Source organism: Narcine bancroftii, chromosome 4 (assembly GCF_036971445.1).
Source record: "Narcine bancroftii isolate sNarBan1 chromosome 4, sNarBan1.hap1, whole genome shotgun sequence".
NCBI lineage: Eukaryota > Metazoa > Chordata > Chondrichthyes > Torpediniformes > Narcinidae > Narcine > Narcine bancroftii.
This window is the reverse complement of record NC_091472.1, coordinates 184,742,595-184,759,434: the sequence shown is the minus strand read 5'-3', so window position 1 is coordinate 184,759,434 and position 16,840 is coordinate 184,742,595. Positions and strand designations below refer to the sequence as shown.

General features: G+C 39.9%; 1 protein-coding gene across 1 annotated transcript in view; it reads right to left on the bottom strand.

Moving 5' to 3' along the window:
• Positions 1 to 14,679, bottom strand: part of LOC138761309 (transmembrane protein 132C) — a 988,143-nt gene extending 973,464 nt beyond the window's left edge. The window contains exon 1 of the mRNA XM_069933208.1: positions 13,790 to 14,679. Within this exon, the coding sequence (XP_069789309.1) occupies positions 13,790 to 14,658 (869 nt within the window). The 5' untranslated portion in view covers positions 14,659 to 14,679. The remainder of the gene's footprint in view (positions 1 to 13,789) is intronic.
• Between the last annotated feature and the right edge of the window lie 2,161 nt (positions 14,680 to 16,840).

Genomic DNA, 16,840 nt, shown 5'->3' with positions numbered 1-16,840 from the left:
CACGAGCCCGAGACACAGCTTCTTCCCACAGGCAGCAAGAATGCTGTTCGGCCAAAGGAACTGCTCACAGTAACTATCCAAAACTTTCATATTCGTGAAACAATATGTATTAATACTTCTCCTACATATGTAAGGTTTGTCCATATGTATGTTATGTCTCCTTGTGTGTCTGCATTTGTTTTTACACCAAGGACTGGAGAAAATGCTGTTTCGTCGGGTTGCACTTGTACAATCGGGTGACAATTAAACTGGTTTTGAGACAGAGCCAGTTGAGTGGCAGATGCCAGATAAAGGGAAAGAGGGGCAAGAGAAACAAAGGGAGAAAGGTTAGTAGTACAGGCTGCCGGTGCTGGAATCTGATAGGAGAGACCAGATGGAACCAAGGGGGGGAGGGGGGAGATGGGTGGGTGCAGAAGAATCCAATGGGAGAATGGGGAGGGAAGAGGAAGGAACGTGAGAGGGAATGAGAATGGGTGGGAAATTGGGTGGGTGTGGATAGGAAAGAAGCCAAAATGGGGGCAGGGAAAGGGGGAAGTAGTTTTTAAGAGGAAAGATGGGAGACATCGCATGTAATTGGAAAATTCTATTTTCATATTCTGCCCAGGCGTGGATAGACTGTTTAGCAGAGGGATGCGAAGGGCAGTTGAAGTGGCGCGTAACCAGGAGCTCGGGATGACCACTGCCGCCAGAGCGCTGGTGCCCTGCAAAATGATCACCAAGTTCGAATGTGACCTTCTCAAGGTCACATTGGGAGCACCAAATGCAGCAGACGAGGTTGGAGCAGATTGAAGGATGTGATATTGCTGTACACCTAGAATACAGTGTGTAATTCTCATCATCCCTTTACAGGGAGGGTGTGCAGGTTTCATTTAAAAAAAAGAGGAGGCTAACCAAAATGTTGCTTGATTTACAGGGTACAATAAAGGAAGAGGTTGGACAAACTTGGTTTGTTTTGTCTGAAACATAGGAGGCTGGGAGACAACCCGGCAGAAGTTTATAAAATCAAGAGAGGGATTAATAGATAGGGTGGATAGACGGAACAATTGCCACAATTGCACTTAAAGTCAGGAAGAGGAAGTTCTAGGGAGATGTGTGGAGCAATTTCTTTGGATAAAGAGAGTGGTAGGTGCCTGAACAAAAAAAGCTGCCAGCAGTAGTGGTGGAAGCAGATATATTAGTGACATTTAAGAGGCTACTAGATTCACACAGGAATGAGGTCCATCGTGCAAGCAGAAGAATTTTAGTTTGATTTGGGCATTGCGTTTGGCGCAGACATATGCCTGTTCTGGTCTTGTAATATTCTCTTTTTAATGTTCTATGGCAGTGGTTCTCAACCTTCTTCTTTCCACTCACATACCACTTTAAGTAATCCCTAGGCCATCGGTGTTCTGTGATTAGCAAGGGATTGCTTAAGGTGGACTGTGAATGGAGAAAGGAAGGTTGAGAATCACTGCTCGAGACCCAACTGTTACTGAAATATTTTGCTTGAAAAAAATTGTCATTGGCCCATTTCCTTTGGAGTTATGAAACCGTGCACATAACAAGTCAATGAGGTACGATTAAAATAGAGGTTTTCGACCTTTTCCTTTTTGCCCACATACCAGTTTAAGCAATCCCTTACTAATCACAGAGCACCGATGGAATAGGGATTAGTTAAAGTGGTACGTGAGTGGAAAGAAAAAGGTTAAGAACCACTGTTCCATGCAAAACACCAAGCAACTGACCATCATCAGCCTTCATGGATAGTTAATTCCAAAGCTTCACTATATTCAGGAAGAAACTTCCCTAACTCAGTCCAGATTTATTGTGAAAGCCCTGAATATATTGTGATTCCACCAAAGCTGGACATTTATTTATTTATTTATTTTTCAATCAACATGAAATTACAAAAAAATCAAAGGAACATTACAGTATAAACAATTCCAAAAGCAAAATACATGCAGATGTACAAAAATCTACATGTATTCACAATGATCCAATTCTTCACTATTGTTAATAAATAAAAAATTACACACCATGCTGATCCTTCAAAGGAAAGTAGGAAACAGAACGAGAGAGGCCTGTTTCTGTGCTAATTGTAATTGTTATATGGTTAAAGACCCCCTCCCCCAAAGGAAAAGGAAAAGAGATAATTCTCCAATGTAATGTGATAAAATCATCTGTTTTCCAAAAGCAATTAATTACATACAGATGAAACATTACGTGATTCATCCAGAGTTTGCTTCCTCCCTTAAGGGATAAATGTCTGGAGATAGAGGTATTGGAGTCCAGGGGAGGGGGAATCATCAAAACCCCTGCACATCTTAAATACAGGTCTCATATTCTTAAACATATTGTAACAATTTCTTAGGTTGTAAGTAATCTTCTCCAGGGGATCTGCTTCCAGCGGATCAGAATCAGTTGAGAATCAGATTTCCAAGTAATAGCTATGCATGTCCTGGCCACTGCTAAAGTGAGTTTAACAAATTTTAATTGATATTTCAACAGCTTAATTTTAGGTCTTATATCTGCTCATTTCCCCAATAAAAACAATTCTGGCACATGAGGGTATCAAATTCCAGTAATTTGTCCCAGGAGATTCTCCAAATCTTCCCAAAATTATCTCACCTTAGGGCATGACTCGGTCAAATGCAAAAAGGTCTCTATATCTTGACCACATTGAAAGCATAAATTGGATAATTCAGGTTTCAATTTAATTTTTATGGAGTAAGGTACAGCTTATGCAAACATTTACATTGCACCAGCCCATACCCTGCGTTCATTGTTTTGCTCATGCTGTCTCAACACAGGTCAGACCAGCAAAATGCATCAATCTCTATACCCGCATCTGATTCTCTTCTCTCTCTGACTTATTTAGCCCTTGTTTAAGCACTTCTGCCTGAAGTAAGAAATACATATTTGATAAATTTATTTGTGGTGCCCTTTTGAACTAGAGACTCTAATCAGTACACTGCGGTAAGGTCAGTGCTGCACCTATTTTATCCCTTAAATAAGATCTTAACTGAAGATAACAGAAACAAGAATTTATTTAAAACTCCAAATTCATTCCTGATTTGTTCAAATGTCCCTGCTCAAAACAAACTTCAATATATTTGATCCCACACTGAGACCAAATTATTATCAATTGTTAACGGAATTCATTTATTTTGAGCTGGGGGTGTTTTGGGTGAGAGGCCTCCCCTAACACCAATTTGACCATTGAGTTTATTCCAAATTGTTATATGTTTTAGTAAGGGGGATCAAATAGTAATCTGGAATTCCATTTATATAAAACATTTTCTGCCATCTTCTCACCAACCTTGTACAGTTCCCCCACCTCTACCCAAGAAGACTTGTCTCCTTTGTCAAAGAGGAACTTCATTTGGGTTGCCCCAATATTTTTGAAATCTGGGAGCTTTAATCCTCCCAGTTCATAATTCCAAACCTGCAGACATTGAGTTCTCATAAAAAAAGTCCTTCCCACACAACTCCCCTGCACTTTAGGATACAAATTTTAAATTTTAGCCAATGGTCCTTGAAACACTCACTGGAGAGAATCACACAGGAAGAAATAGAAGCAAATGAGTTAAATGTGCTCAAAAGAGTAATGACTGAGTTACTGAAATAATTTTAATGTAAGGCAACAGGAGGAAGCTTAATGACATAAATTAAACATTCATGAGAAGCATTAGATGCATGATTAGCTGAAGAGGTGGAAGCTAGGTCAGTCTGTTCATTCTTCTCTCCCAACGGATGCAGCCTTAACCTATTAACTTGCCAATTTCTCCTGCTTTATCTTCATTTGTCATTCACCCACTCTGCTACTCCACATCCCCCTCAAAAGTCTCCACCCCTGAAGGTCTCCACCACTCATGATCTCCTCTCTCTCATACCTTATGAGCATTTGTCTCATGTCATTGATAAGGTTGTCCCCAAAAGAGATTACGGTCATTCCACTCATTCATTCTCCAGCTTCTATTCCATTTTCCATTGTTTTGTTCCTGTTTAAACACACTGATTGCCCAGTTTACACTGACAGCCTTAACGCTGCCTGCTGTTTCTGCAGATGTTGATACACTTGCTGCGTAATACCAATATTGTCCGTTTTCCAAAATGTGCAATTTGCATTTAATTTGTATATTAGGAACTAGTAAGGACAATGTTGCAATACAACACTACTTCTTCTGCCAGCTCTGTTGACATAAATCCCATTCACCTTTGGACCTCACCCTGCTCGTATTCAAGTATCAATGATAGTGATGTGTAAATGGGTGCTTGTTTGCTTTCTGGTCTCCAAGCAACAGATGGCATAATGGAAACCGACAAGACCACTGTTTTTGCAGCCTCCTGTGTATGACGAGAAAAGGTCAGAGAGTAAACGTTGAATAGCTCATGTTGTTGCCCAAATTGCGCACTTACTGGAACTACTGCAATAAAAGTACAAGCACAGAATGTCACAAAACAAATTATGCAAAAGCCTTTTCCTTTCTTGAATTCTGCCTCTGAGCAGATCAATCCAGTTCAAAAATACTTTAACAATTACAAAACCCATCTGTTGTCAGCAGAGTCACTTAGAATGGGGACAGGAGGACACTACAAAAAAACATTGGTGAGAGAATTATATATACTGCAAGTACAGCAGCTTCTTGAAAATGAACAATTACTGAAGTACCCATAATTTCTCCTCCCAAGGGAATTCACCTCTTTCTCCTGACTGCAATGTGCATTCCTCCACAGATAATGTTCAAGTAGAACCTAAGGAACTACACTCCACAACCAATTAGCTCCATTCCACTGACTGAATCATCTCTGCCAACTTGAACAGAAGCATAGTACTGCCAAAGATCCACCAGCACACTTGCAATACCAGAGGATTGAACAATCTTGACCACTGCTACACTTTCACAAAGAACACCTATTCCTTGCCTTCAAATCGGAAAGTCAGACTACCCCCAGTAGCTGAGCTTCTTCCTGCATTCAGGAGCACAGACCAGCAAAGTATGGACAGAACTAGTCTGGGGAGGCAGAAGAGTGGCTTCATGATTGTCAGAGTTGTTTGACCAAGGTGCGTTCACAAACTGGCAGCCGACCCGAACAAATATGTCCACAGTTGGAACTGATTGCATTTGGAAATGCATGGTTAAATATGTCCTGACCAAGTCTATTTGGGTGTTGTGACAGAGTATTTGACAGTGGTTTGGGAGGAATTGTTAGAGCAGCTTGCACACATACATTTTAAAACAGAATATTTGCAGGACTTTTGCAGAATGATTTTTGCAGGAGGCAACAAACTATCGACAGCATCTTGCCTGGGAGAGCAAGTGATCTTTGCAGGCAGAGGAGAAGAGTTTTGCTCTGAAAGAGGGAGGGTGTGAAACAGAGAGAGAGGAGACAGAAATCAGTTCCACAAGGACCAGCTGGCAAACCTTGGAAGGCTGCCTGGTCAAAGGAGGAGATTAGCAGTGTGAAAGGTGACCTGAAAGAAAGAGGATCATCTGAAGAACCCTGAAGGTGGCAAGTTTCGTCAGTAAGACTGATTGAGAAGGGATCTCAATTGAGTTGCGGATGTCCTGGAAAAGGAATCTCTCTCTGAAAACCAGCAAGAACCCTCTTGAGTGGTAACCATTTGCCTGTTAAGCATCAAAGCCTAGTGAATTTTGTTAATGCTAACTTCTGTGCACAGTACAAGAATTGCCTGCAACCAGTGAGATTGGACTGTGATCCAAATAACTTTTCTAATCTTAAATATATATTACACACACCTGCACTTAACATTAAAAAGGGGATTTGTGGTGGTACATCACCGGCCTATTGCAGGGGGCAACCTCTGTACCTGCAGGAGAGTAAGTGGACAGGACAACACCTGGCCGGCTGTCAATCAGTTGGCCTGAATGGATTAAACCCCACCCAGTCGGGTATCAATCACCCTCCGGCTATAAGCCTGCGCTGGCCTCCCGAGGCCTCACTCAGAGTTGCTGCAGCCACACCCAGCCTGGCTCTGTGGAAGTCTTTGTGGATTAAAGCCTGTTGTACAGTCTTACCTTGTGTGTGTCTGATTCTAGCTAACAGTGCACCACAGGATTAAGTAGTTAGGTAGGTTAAATAATAAGTTAAAGTTCAATTCTGTTTTCTGTTCAAATACAATTAAAAACTACCTTTGTTTAATTAACCCTGTGTTGTAGTGCATATCTATTGCTGCTGGTTTTGGGGGTCCTCTGGACTCCGTAACAGTATACCCTGATCCGAAGCAGAGGATGAACCAGGAGATCCACAACCTGCTGAAGACTAAATTTATGCCATTTTTTAAAAAAACCCATGCAACTCAGAACCCAGCAGGAAGACCAGATGTGACCTCTGGAAGGCCATTCACACCACAAAAAGACAATTCCAAAATAAGCCGGAGTCTCAGCGACTGCAATGAACCACTTCTGGATAAGATCAATGCCTTCTACTCTCACTTCGCCACCAGCAACCCTACTCTCCCAGTCGCTGAGGGTAATGTGGAAGGAACATTCAAAGTTGTGGATTGGGAAACAAGGTCAAAGAGTGACAGCCCTGGACATATGGTAGCATTAAATCATGAACTTTACTTACAATTGTGATAGTACAGATCTATCACCAATGTATATAGTGTATATAATTACAGTATCTAGACTGTGCTTACAGCGATTGGCTGAGAGCTTAGCCACGCCTACTGTCTGGGCCTTAAAGGGTTGTGTCCCTAGCCAGGTCGGATCATTCCGGACTGGTCGGCCACCTGTGAAGAGCTCCTGTCTTTTGCTAATAAAAGCCTTGGTTTGGATCAACAAGTCTTTGATTCTTTCGACGAGCTCTACAGCAATGGAGAACAAATAAGCAATAGGAGGGACACCCACACATAAATTGGTTTCACCTGCATACATGTTACTTAATTGCAAATAACCAGAACTACAGAGTGTTAAAACAAACATTACCTGCCACCCATTCCCTGACAAGCAGGCACAGCACCCAACTTTACAAATTAAATTAGACAACCCACAATGGTCCCTTTGGACATGAAAGAGAGCTCCTAGCCATCGACACACCTTACAGTTAGTTCTCCAGCACTATTTGCGATCCCCAGCCTGAAACAGCTTGGGTAGTCACCTCAGCAAGAGGAAAAAGAAAATGTTACCGGAGCACGCAGTCGGGTTTTATACCTGGCACTTGGGGTTGACCCAGGCACTGGTTCGAGTGACTAACTGTAAAGTGTCATCGGCTGTGGGAGGAGGTGACATTCAATGGCGTGGGAGTCAGTGACCTTCAACCTTTTCTAATGTCCAACCAGTCAGATGATCCTCCGTGTTCATGAGGGTGGACCCTTGGTAAGTATCTGTCGCAGATGGTACCTCGCCAGATCCTTAAAACCTACGCCAAACAACTGGCAGAAATTTTTGCAGAAATCTGAAACCTGTTGCTGCTGTGGTCTGTTTCTACCCGCTTCAAAATTATATTCATCATATAAAAGCAAGGCGCATTTCCTTAATGACACACAGCCAGTGGCATTTATTCTGTCGCGATGAAGGACTTTGAGAAGTTGGTTCCAGTGCAAATCCACAACTGGCTCAGAAATGATCTGGACTCACCTCAATTCACTCACTGCCACGACCGGTCAACAGTGGATGCCATCATTCTGGCCCTCTACCCTGCAAATGAACCACTTAAACAGCTGCATCAACCTGTTGCTCATTGTATGCTGTTAAATGCTAAACTGTAGTCAATCTAAATTGATGATCAAACTCAGGGATTTGGGGTTCTGTTTCTCACTTTTCAACTGCATTCTCAGCTTCTCCATCAGCAGACCCCTCCTCAAATCAATATGGATTGGCAATATCTTCACCTCTTCATTGATGATCCACACAGGGGCACCTCAAGGCTGTATCATTAGTCCCATTCTACATTTGGAGTCAGCTCCAACATAATCTACATATTTACTGATAACACCAGCTCTGGTGAATGAATAACAGGTAATTCTGAGTCCGTTTATAGAGTGGAGATCAAGAATCTAGTTGCATGGTGCCAGAACAACAATCTAGACATCATGTATCAGAGGACCTCTCTTGGAGTCAGCAAATTGAGGCAACCATGAAGGCCGCACACCAAGACCTCTGTTTTTTAAGGGGTTTGAGGTCATTTAGCACATCAAGTCCACCATCGAATATCCACAAGAAAATATACTCAATGGTTACATCAACATTTGGAAACAAATGCTCAGGAATGCAGAAGGCTCTAGAGAGTGGCAGACACAGCCAAGTCCATCATGGGCACTGACTTCAGGCTCATCAAAAAGATCCATATGAGGTTCTGCCTCAAGATGGCAACCAATGTAATAAATACCCACCCCCCCACTGTTGGCCACGCTCTCTTGTCGTAACTACTTTCAGGAAAAGATAGAGGTGCCTGTGTTTGACATCTCCAGGTTCAAGAACAGCATTTTTTTTTGAACAGCCATCAGGCTTTTGTACTTCCCCTGACCATCCTAGCCATAACATTAATTCAAGACCACCAAAGATCTCTCTACACTTCTGACAGCACATATTTGCAGTACCGACCAACTATGAAGTTATCATTTTTCCCTCTTCCTCAATTAACTTTTTTTTCCCTCACAACTTGTGCTACTTAGATGAAATTGTTGATCGTGTGGTTTCTATATCTGGGAAGCTGCAGCATGACTTGTTGGACCTACAGCTATGTATTTGACAAAAAAAAATACATGCTGAATGCTGCTTTTATCAATATTATTTCTTGAACCTTCCTTTCCTAATGCAATCATTGCATTGAGAGAATTATTGCCCTTGAGAGAGAATGAAAATCTCTAATGCTGACCATAATTTTACCTAGTTTAGTAGAGGTGCCTCAGTGGGACAGGACAAACGACCAACCCCTGATTTCAGGAGGCAGACACGTCACTAGCACCTTGCGAAGAGGCTGTCAGCTTCCATTTCAATCCAGTGATATCATTATATACCTGAAGATTGATACTGACCAAAATGCCATCTAGAAATGGACGCAAGTCGGAATTTTGCCCGTGCACATGGAGTACTTAAATCTTAAACCAAATTTTTAAAATCAAATCCTTTTTTTTTAATTGTAGGTTTAACGATAACAACTTGAAGCTTCCTGAATCTTTCCACGTTCTGGTCTATGCTTACCTTGTTAAATCGGCAACCCGGGTTCTGTAGGCTGGGTGCGGCCATCCTGATTCCGCATGTGCACTGGAATCTACATGGCCACGCTCAGCCAACAGACCTCAGTACACATATTTTGGCTCTTACATACCCTGTATCTCTCTTATAGTTCATTAAATACAACATAATCCATGTAAATTATATTTTTTTTTTAAATTTCCGGTCGTATGTGCTGATGGATGCAAGTTGCATCGGTCGCAAGTCAGGGAGTACCTGTATAATAATCAAGGCTATTGATTTAAGTGTGTACTTTGCATAGGTCCTCATCCTTTTGCAGTAAACATCCAAGAATGCGGAGCACTAACCTGCTCCTGGAAAGAAATTTCAATATTTGATTCACTGGAAAATTTAGGTATAAAACCCAGCCTTCTTCATTTCCTTTGTCCTCACACAATTAGGTTTTCAAGTCATTTTGTCCTACACTTCACAGGGAGCTGATATAACCACACAATGCAAGAAAGGAGGTAGAGAGGAAAGAGGGAACAGTTATCTTGACATCAGTGCTGGGAAAATGGCAAGCTCTGCTATGCTATTGGAGATGTTGCAAGTGATCACAGAAAATATTCATGGGATTAGACAGAGTCAAATTGATTTGTGCAAGAGAATGCTGTTTAAGAAATCTGATAAGAACTTTGTTGAAGCTATAAACAGAATAGATAAGGAGGAAACTATTGGATGTAATATGTTTTCAAAAACCTTTAATGAGATGCCGTGCAAGACGTTATTACCCAAAGTCAGAGGAAACAAGATTGGACAAGATCCTGGGTGGATTGCACACTCGTCAGTCAACCAAAAACAAAATGTAAGAATCAATCAGTCATTTTAAGAATAAATACGTGGTCCCCTGAAAATGACATCATCAAAAGTCCTCCTGAAGTTTCCACAAGCACAGAAGCAAGCTCCTTCCCCTCATGAACCACTGGTGTATAATATTGCACTCTGCAGCGGCTGGAAAGGTATTGGGGATGTGCTGGCATGCTTGGCCATTGAGATCTCACTTGGTGTTCAAGTTCTCCCAGCTGCATAAAATTCACCCAGAGATGTTCAGTAACGCCCGGACTTCGTGAAAGAGTACGTCGTTCCATGGGGTAGGCGGGCAATGCTAATTATTATGTGGGCTGTCAAATATTGTCTTTAATGGAATTTTGAAAAACAGCACCAGGGAGACTTCCAACATGTTTTATTGTTACAATAAAATGGATTTCTTGGGCTACATACAGTGCATAGTTTTCTGGCATCCATATTCTTTTCTCTGCAACCAGCAGATCATCAGACTTCAATCACATTGAGGAACAAAGCCTTCAAACATTTTAACAGAATTGCATGGAACTTTTCAGTTAATTCAAGAAAGATTTCTCATATGCCATTTTGAGCATCATTTCCTTCACTCCTGCAGCTTTGTTTGTCATTTTGTCAAGGCAAAGATACTGATGATCAAAGAAATGTTGAAATACAAGATTAGAGCAGTTGTCTAACCTGGGATCAAACACCATTGCACATGACATTGTTTGCTTGCTGCATGCTAGTGAATGCATCTTATCTTCCTCTCAAAGGCCAATATTCCAGTTTTGAAGATGAGACCAATGTTTTAGTTAACCACGAGAGCCAAGATTGAGAAGGTGAATTTTAAAAAGAATCCGTGTGGTTGACTGTGAGGAAGAAAGGTGCAGACAGCTGGTGGGGAAAAGTGTGGCAAAAGGAAAGCTGGCAGGAGAGCAAGAAGATATAGTCAGTAAACATTAATAAATGTTAACCACAGTTAACAACCCAGGTTCAAATCAAACCCTGTCTGTAAGGAGTTTTTACTTTCTCCACGTGACCTCGTGGGTTTCCTCCCATCCTTCAAAACATATTGGGTTATGGGTGTATTTGGGGGTTAATTTGGGTGTCGCAAGCTCATAGGTTGGAAGGGCCTATTACCAAGCTGTATGTCTAAAATTAAACAGATACTTCGTAGGCCATTTTCCAAGATCACTGGAAGTAGCAAGTTAAATTTATAAAGAGATTAAGGTATGTTGGATAGATTCTTCTATTAGTCATGGGAAATAAAAAGTCATACTAAAGATGTATAAAACTGCCTGGATGACAGCTAAAATAGTGGTAGCAAGGTAAATTTATAAAGAGATTAAGGTATGTTGGATAGATTCTTCTATTAGTCATGGGAAATAAAAAGTCATACTAAAGATGTATAAAACTGCCTGGATGACAGCTAAAATAGTGGTAGCAAGGTAAATTTATAAAGAGATTAAGGTATGTTGGATAGATTCTTCTATTAGTCATGGGAAATAAAAAGTCATACTAAAGATGTATAAAACTATCTAGACTACAGCTAAAATAGTGTTCAGTCCTGCTCATCAAGACACAGGAAGGATGTACAGTAAAACCCTGGCACCCAGCACCTATGGGCATTGGTGGAAGCTGCAAAAGTGAATTTTCCAGTTACTTGAGATTGTGTGTTGTGTGGTTGGCAAGTTAGCGGCGAGGCGTGGCAATTTATTTTCCACAATTTTTTTTGCTTTAATTCTGTCTAACAAGGGTTTGTACTGTACTAGGAGAGAACACAGAGTAGTTTGAGAAGACATGCTGGATTGAAGACCTATAGTTATGAGAATAATTGGCCCAGAGCAGTATCCTTTTAATAAAGGACGCAGAGAGGAGATACACCATTACTGGAGACCCCCGTAATGGGCAAATAACAAAGATCATCTTCACCCAAATGGCCTAAACATTAATTACACAAGGGCAAACTTTAAGATTTTTTAAAAATGGGCTGCCTACTAAATTCTGTATCTCTCAACAATGGGGAAGGAAAGATTCGATCACAAAAATACAAATTCAGTCCATCTTAACAGAGAAATGAACTGTGTATTTCAACATTCCAATCACAGAAATGCTTAATTAAACTTTTTTTTTAAATCCCCAATCCAGTTAAGCATGTAAATAAGCAAAAATACACAAATTTTTTTCAAATGTTTTTAGACTGTTCACAGTAAAATCTTCACAATGAAGAGAATATCTTCTCTGATTTAAATGATCATCTCAAGTGCTGCACTTGGAGCACTTTCAGGATCACAAGAATGGAGTTACACTGATATATTTAATTCTTTAAAGACTGCAGGGAGTCAAACTGAGCAGGATTTGCAATAATTAATTTTTACAAATAACACAAAATTTAAACTGTGGTTCTGCAGCGTAACTTAGTTTGTGAATGAAAATTTAGTCCTCATCAATTTCAAAGTTGCACAATATATTCATCCACAGTTAAAAACATCTAACACTTGTAACTTCAAGCCACTTCATGGATTTCTTTTTAAACTTAATGTCAACTTACAATGAAGTTCACAGCTACTTACCTGGTCGTGATAAAGATGGCAAATTGTGATTGTATGCACTTATTAGAACATGAAGGTTTATTTGTACAGCACAGTAACTGTTCAAACACAATGACTGTGTAGCATTCACGCTATGCAAGTGAGGAGAAGAACGACATGCACTCCAAAGCCTTGGAAAACGAGACTGGTTTATTGCTCTGGCTGTCGCGCTTATATAGGCCCCAGGTGCTGACGTCAGGGCCCAGCGTCATTGGACCACTAGCCTGAAATTGGCCTGAGTTCCTGTCAGAGTTTCCCATCATCCTGCCATGTGGGAGGTCACCTGAGATGACAGGCAGTGTCACCCCATCCACCGAGGTCTGAGCGGTCATCAGCCATTTTGGGCTGGTCCACGTCTCCGTGCGCGAGGTGCTACAACATTATTGAACGGCTGGTGAGTTTTTCTAATTGCTGAACCAAAATTCCTCCCTTACAGACATTACAAGAAATAACTTATCTGGTCATTGATGTCATTGTGTATCATTTCACTGTGCAACATGGATGCCCCAAATGCCAAGAAACCACTCTATAATAGTACTTTTTATGTTGTTACAAAGTAAATAAATTAATTTATTCTGCTGGAAGGCCAGCTTATTATTGTGTACTCAGATTTTTCACAAAATATTTAATTTGATGGTGAAATAATGGCATCTTTTTTTGATAAGCAAGCATTCCACTGAAAATATTATTTCTCAAAATAGCATGATTATTGCTCTTTGCTTCTGTTACTCCAATTCAAATATCAATTCTAAACACTTAATAGATTGGCCCCTGTGCAATAAATCATAATTATAGCATTCAATCAATGTATACATTATGTGTGCTCCAATTGAAACTGGATAATGCATAAACTGATTGTCCAGGAATATATTCTGAATTATGTAGTGGTTATTAATCCTCATGAAGAAATTGTTCTGGTTTCAGGAAGGCCAGGAAGTTCAGGCTTTGAATTAAAAATGTGTATTAACAGGAGAAATATTGATCTTGTCATTCTCTCTCACTTCCATTCCCTGAGATAAAGTGCTCCGATATAACAAATGCCTAAAATTGTTTGGATTAAAACAATTACCTTTCAATCAGAATGTTGAGAACAAAATTTCACCATTTTCTTTCTAGCACAATCATGGCCCCGAAGATATTTTTTTATATATAAATCATATTACTCAATACAATTCACGAAAAAAGTGTTAAAACAGTGAGCATTGCTCAAGCATATATTGAAGGGTGACCTACCGCAGTGTGAACTGATTCACAGTTGAGACGCTTGCCAGTGACACATAAAAAGTGACAACTTCACCTTGCTTGACAGGCCTTTGCAGGACCGAGATGATGACATTATTGTCCAACCTCATTTCAGTTCGTTGTGGGTCTCCAGATCCTTGGCGTAGTCGGACACTGCCGATACGTTGCAAAGAGTGTAGGGTTTCGTCAACATCATCCTTCCCTGGCCGGATAGCATTGTCCTTCCTTGTGTCTTCTGCATCGCAATCACCATCCTCATCGGTATCCTGCACCAAGTAGTAAAGTTCCACTGGCGTTCCCTCAGATTGATCATTTATCCTTTTTCGGCCAGGTACCAAAGCAGGAGGATTAAACCAAGACGGAAGAAGTTCCAGTTCAACAATGCACAACCCGAGATCTCCTTTTAGGCGGCAACTGTTTCGGATTTCCCTCGTTTCCCAGAATGCATAAACGCGAATACAGGGAAGATTATCATTAACACCATAATCATCCCAGTCTCGGCCTGTGATGTAAAATAAAATCTGTACTATTGGCCGATTTGAATAAACTGTGGCATCGATGATATTTGCTTTGATTTTCCAGTTGAAAGTGAACTTATCAACCATACTGAACAGATCAGAAGGTTGCAGCAGTGCCCTGGGTACAGCTTGTTCCACCGTATATGGCCCATAACTGACATTGATCACAGGGGGAGTCTTGGCTTCGTGGATGAGAAAGGGTTCTATGCGGAATTGCAAACTGGAGTTACGCATGATTTCCTGGTTAGCTTCTTTGAGAAAAAATGAAGTTCCAGCTTTCTGAATTCGGTAGTTCACTGGTAGATACACTGGAAGCGAAGAGAACTTTTGTGCACTATCCATAATACCTGTGACCCCACGGTTCTGTACAACTGTGAATAAACAAGAAAGAGAATGATATGAGAAATATTCCTTGATTTCCTGAAAATATTCTTCATACTTTTTTTCTTTAATTATTCAACTTGCATTCAGTTTCACCCCCACCCCCCACCCTCCACCACACTATCATTTTAGTGCACCTCTTGATTGATCAATAAAGTATCTCACCACTCAGTTTTGACAGAATTTGTGACAGGCATAAAGTAACTAAGGATCTTAGCATTAATTAATAATCACATCAGAGATCCATCAACATGAACACCTCAAATGAGAGAGGCAGCAAGTTGTCTAGTTACATTAATTTTGATTTGGTCTCTATAAATAGGTTGGCTCCTTCCTGTGTGCAGCTTTATGATGGGACTAGGGCATAAACCCATTTTTCATCCTAAAATCTAAAAGTTAAGATATTAATAAATGGAAAATGGCTTTAACCTAATAGGATGATTGCTGTGGCAATAGCCACCACATTAAATTTTCAAAATAATATTATACAATCTTTAGCACATTCTAAGGCAAGGCGCAGAAGGCTACAGACTTGATGAGGGCAGATCAGTACAATGGGTAGCAGGAATCTGATGGGCAGAAGGCCCGAGTCTGGGCTATACTAGCTATGACATTTTGAGACATAAAATTATTGAAATTCTTCACTGCTGTGGAAAAAAGTGATCTTTTTTTCCACAACTCTATTTATTCATTCAACAAGTTTATTACATACAGTAGAAAAAGTACATATTGTGAACAATAAAAAAATTTACATATAAAAAAAGAACCCCCCCCCCCTCTCAGCCAGTTCTCTTTAGAAGAGCCAAAAAGAAAAACTAAGATATAAACTAAAAAATATTTACTAAAATCTAATCAAAGTAAATTTAAATATAAATATTATGAATATAATGACCACTTATTAAGAAAAAAAGAATAATTATCATGTAAAACATATGTGATTTTTTTTCCATGACCAAACAAGTTTTCATCTCATTATGCCATCTGTTAATATCAATCACCTTAGCATTTTTCCATGTACTTGCTATACATTTTTTTTGCTACAGATAAAGCTAAATATACAAAAGCAATCTGAAATTTATCTAGTCCCAAATCTTTCAAAGGCTTCAACTTACCCAACAAAAATATTGTGAGATCTAAAAGTATTTTAATCTTATACAAATGTTCCAAAAACTATTGAATTGCTTTCCAAAAAGATTGTATATGCACACATAACCAAACAGCATGAAAAAAAGTTCCAACCAAATTACCACATCCAAAACAAGAGTCGGATTCACTAAAACCATATTTTTAAAAAACTTTTAAGGTGTTAAATACAATTGATGTAAAAAATTATAATTAACCATTGCATAACAAACGTTTATCAATCTGAAGAAAATAATTATTTTATTGTATTAGTGTTTACACCAGTGAGTGCTTCTCAAAGGCAATTCAATAGATTTTGAGATGTAGTGTGGTCATGGCAGGGACAATGTTCAGGTACAACTAAGTGGGGTCCACAGGCTGCACTCATCACTCATGGCCCCCACAGCACTGATCGAACCAAGCCACGATCGGAGAGACTGATTTTACGAGCGAAAGTGGGTCCTGGCAAGTCCCTGATTGAAAATGGCCTCAAACAATGAAACTGCTTGATTCAGAATAGCCTCTGTTAATTTAAGACAAGCCTTGTTTATTAAAATCAAGAACACCTGGGAGCAGGGTTGGAACCTTTTCATGTCCACTGAGGTGTGGAATGCTATTCTTAAACTGAGTAACACTACATCCTTTTGTGGACAGCACTGTCTGTTAAAATTTAAAGTGGTTCATAGAGCATACCTGTCTAAAGTTAAAGTGTCTCTTTTTATCCGGACATAAATCCTCAATGTGACAAATGTAAAATAGATGGTGTCTCTTTAATTCACATGTCTGGACCTGCCCTAGTTTAGAAAAAAAAATTTTTGAAGGCAGTTTTTCAAATTCTATTGGTTTATTTTTAAATTAAAATTGGAACCTAACCATTTTGGAATATTTCGTGACAATTCAATGTCACATTTTATCCTTTTCTTTGTTGATAGCCAGACGTGCAATTTTGATTAAATGGAAAGTCAATATTTCACCTGCACATGACAATGGTTAAAGGATATTGTGTCTGGTTTAAACTTGG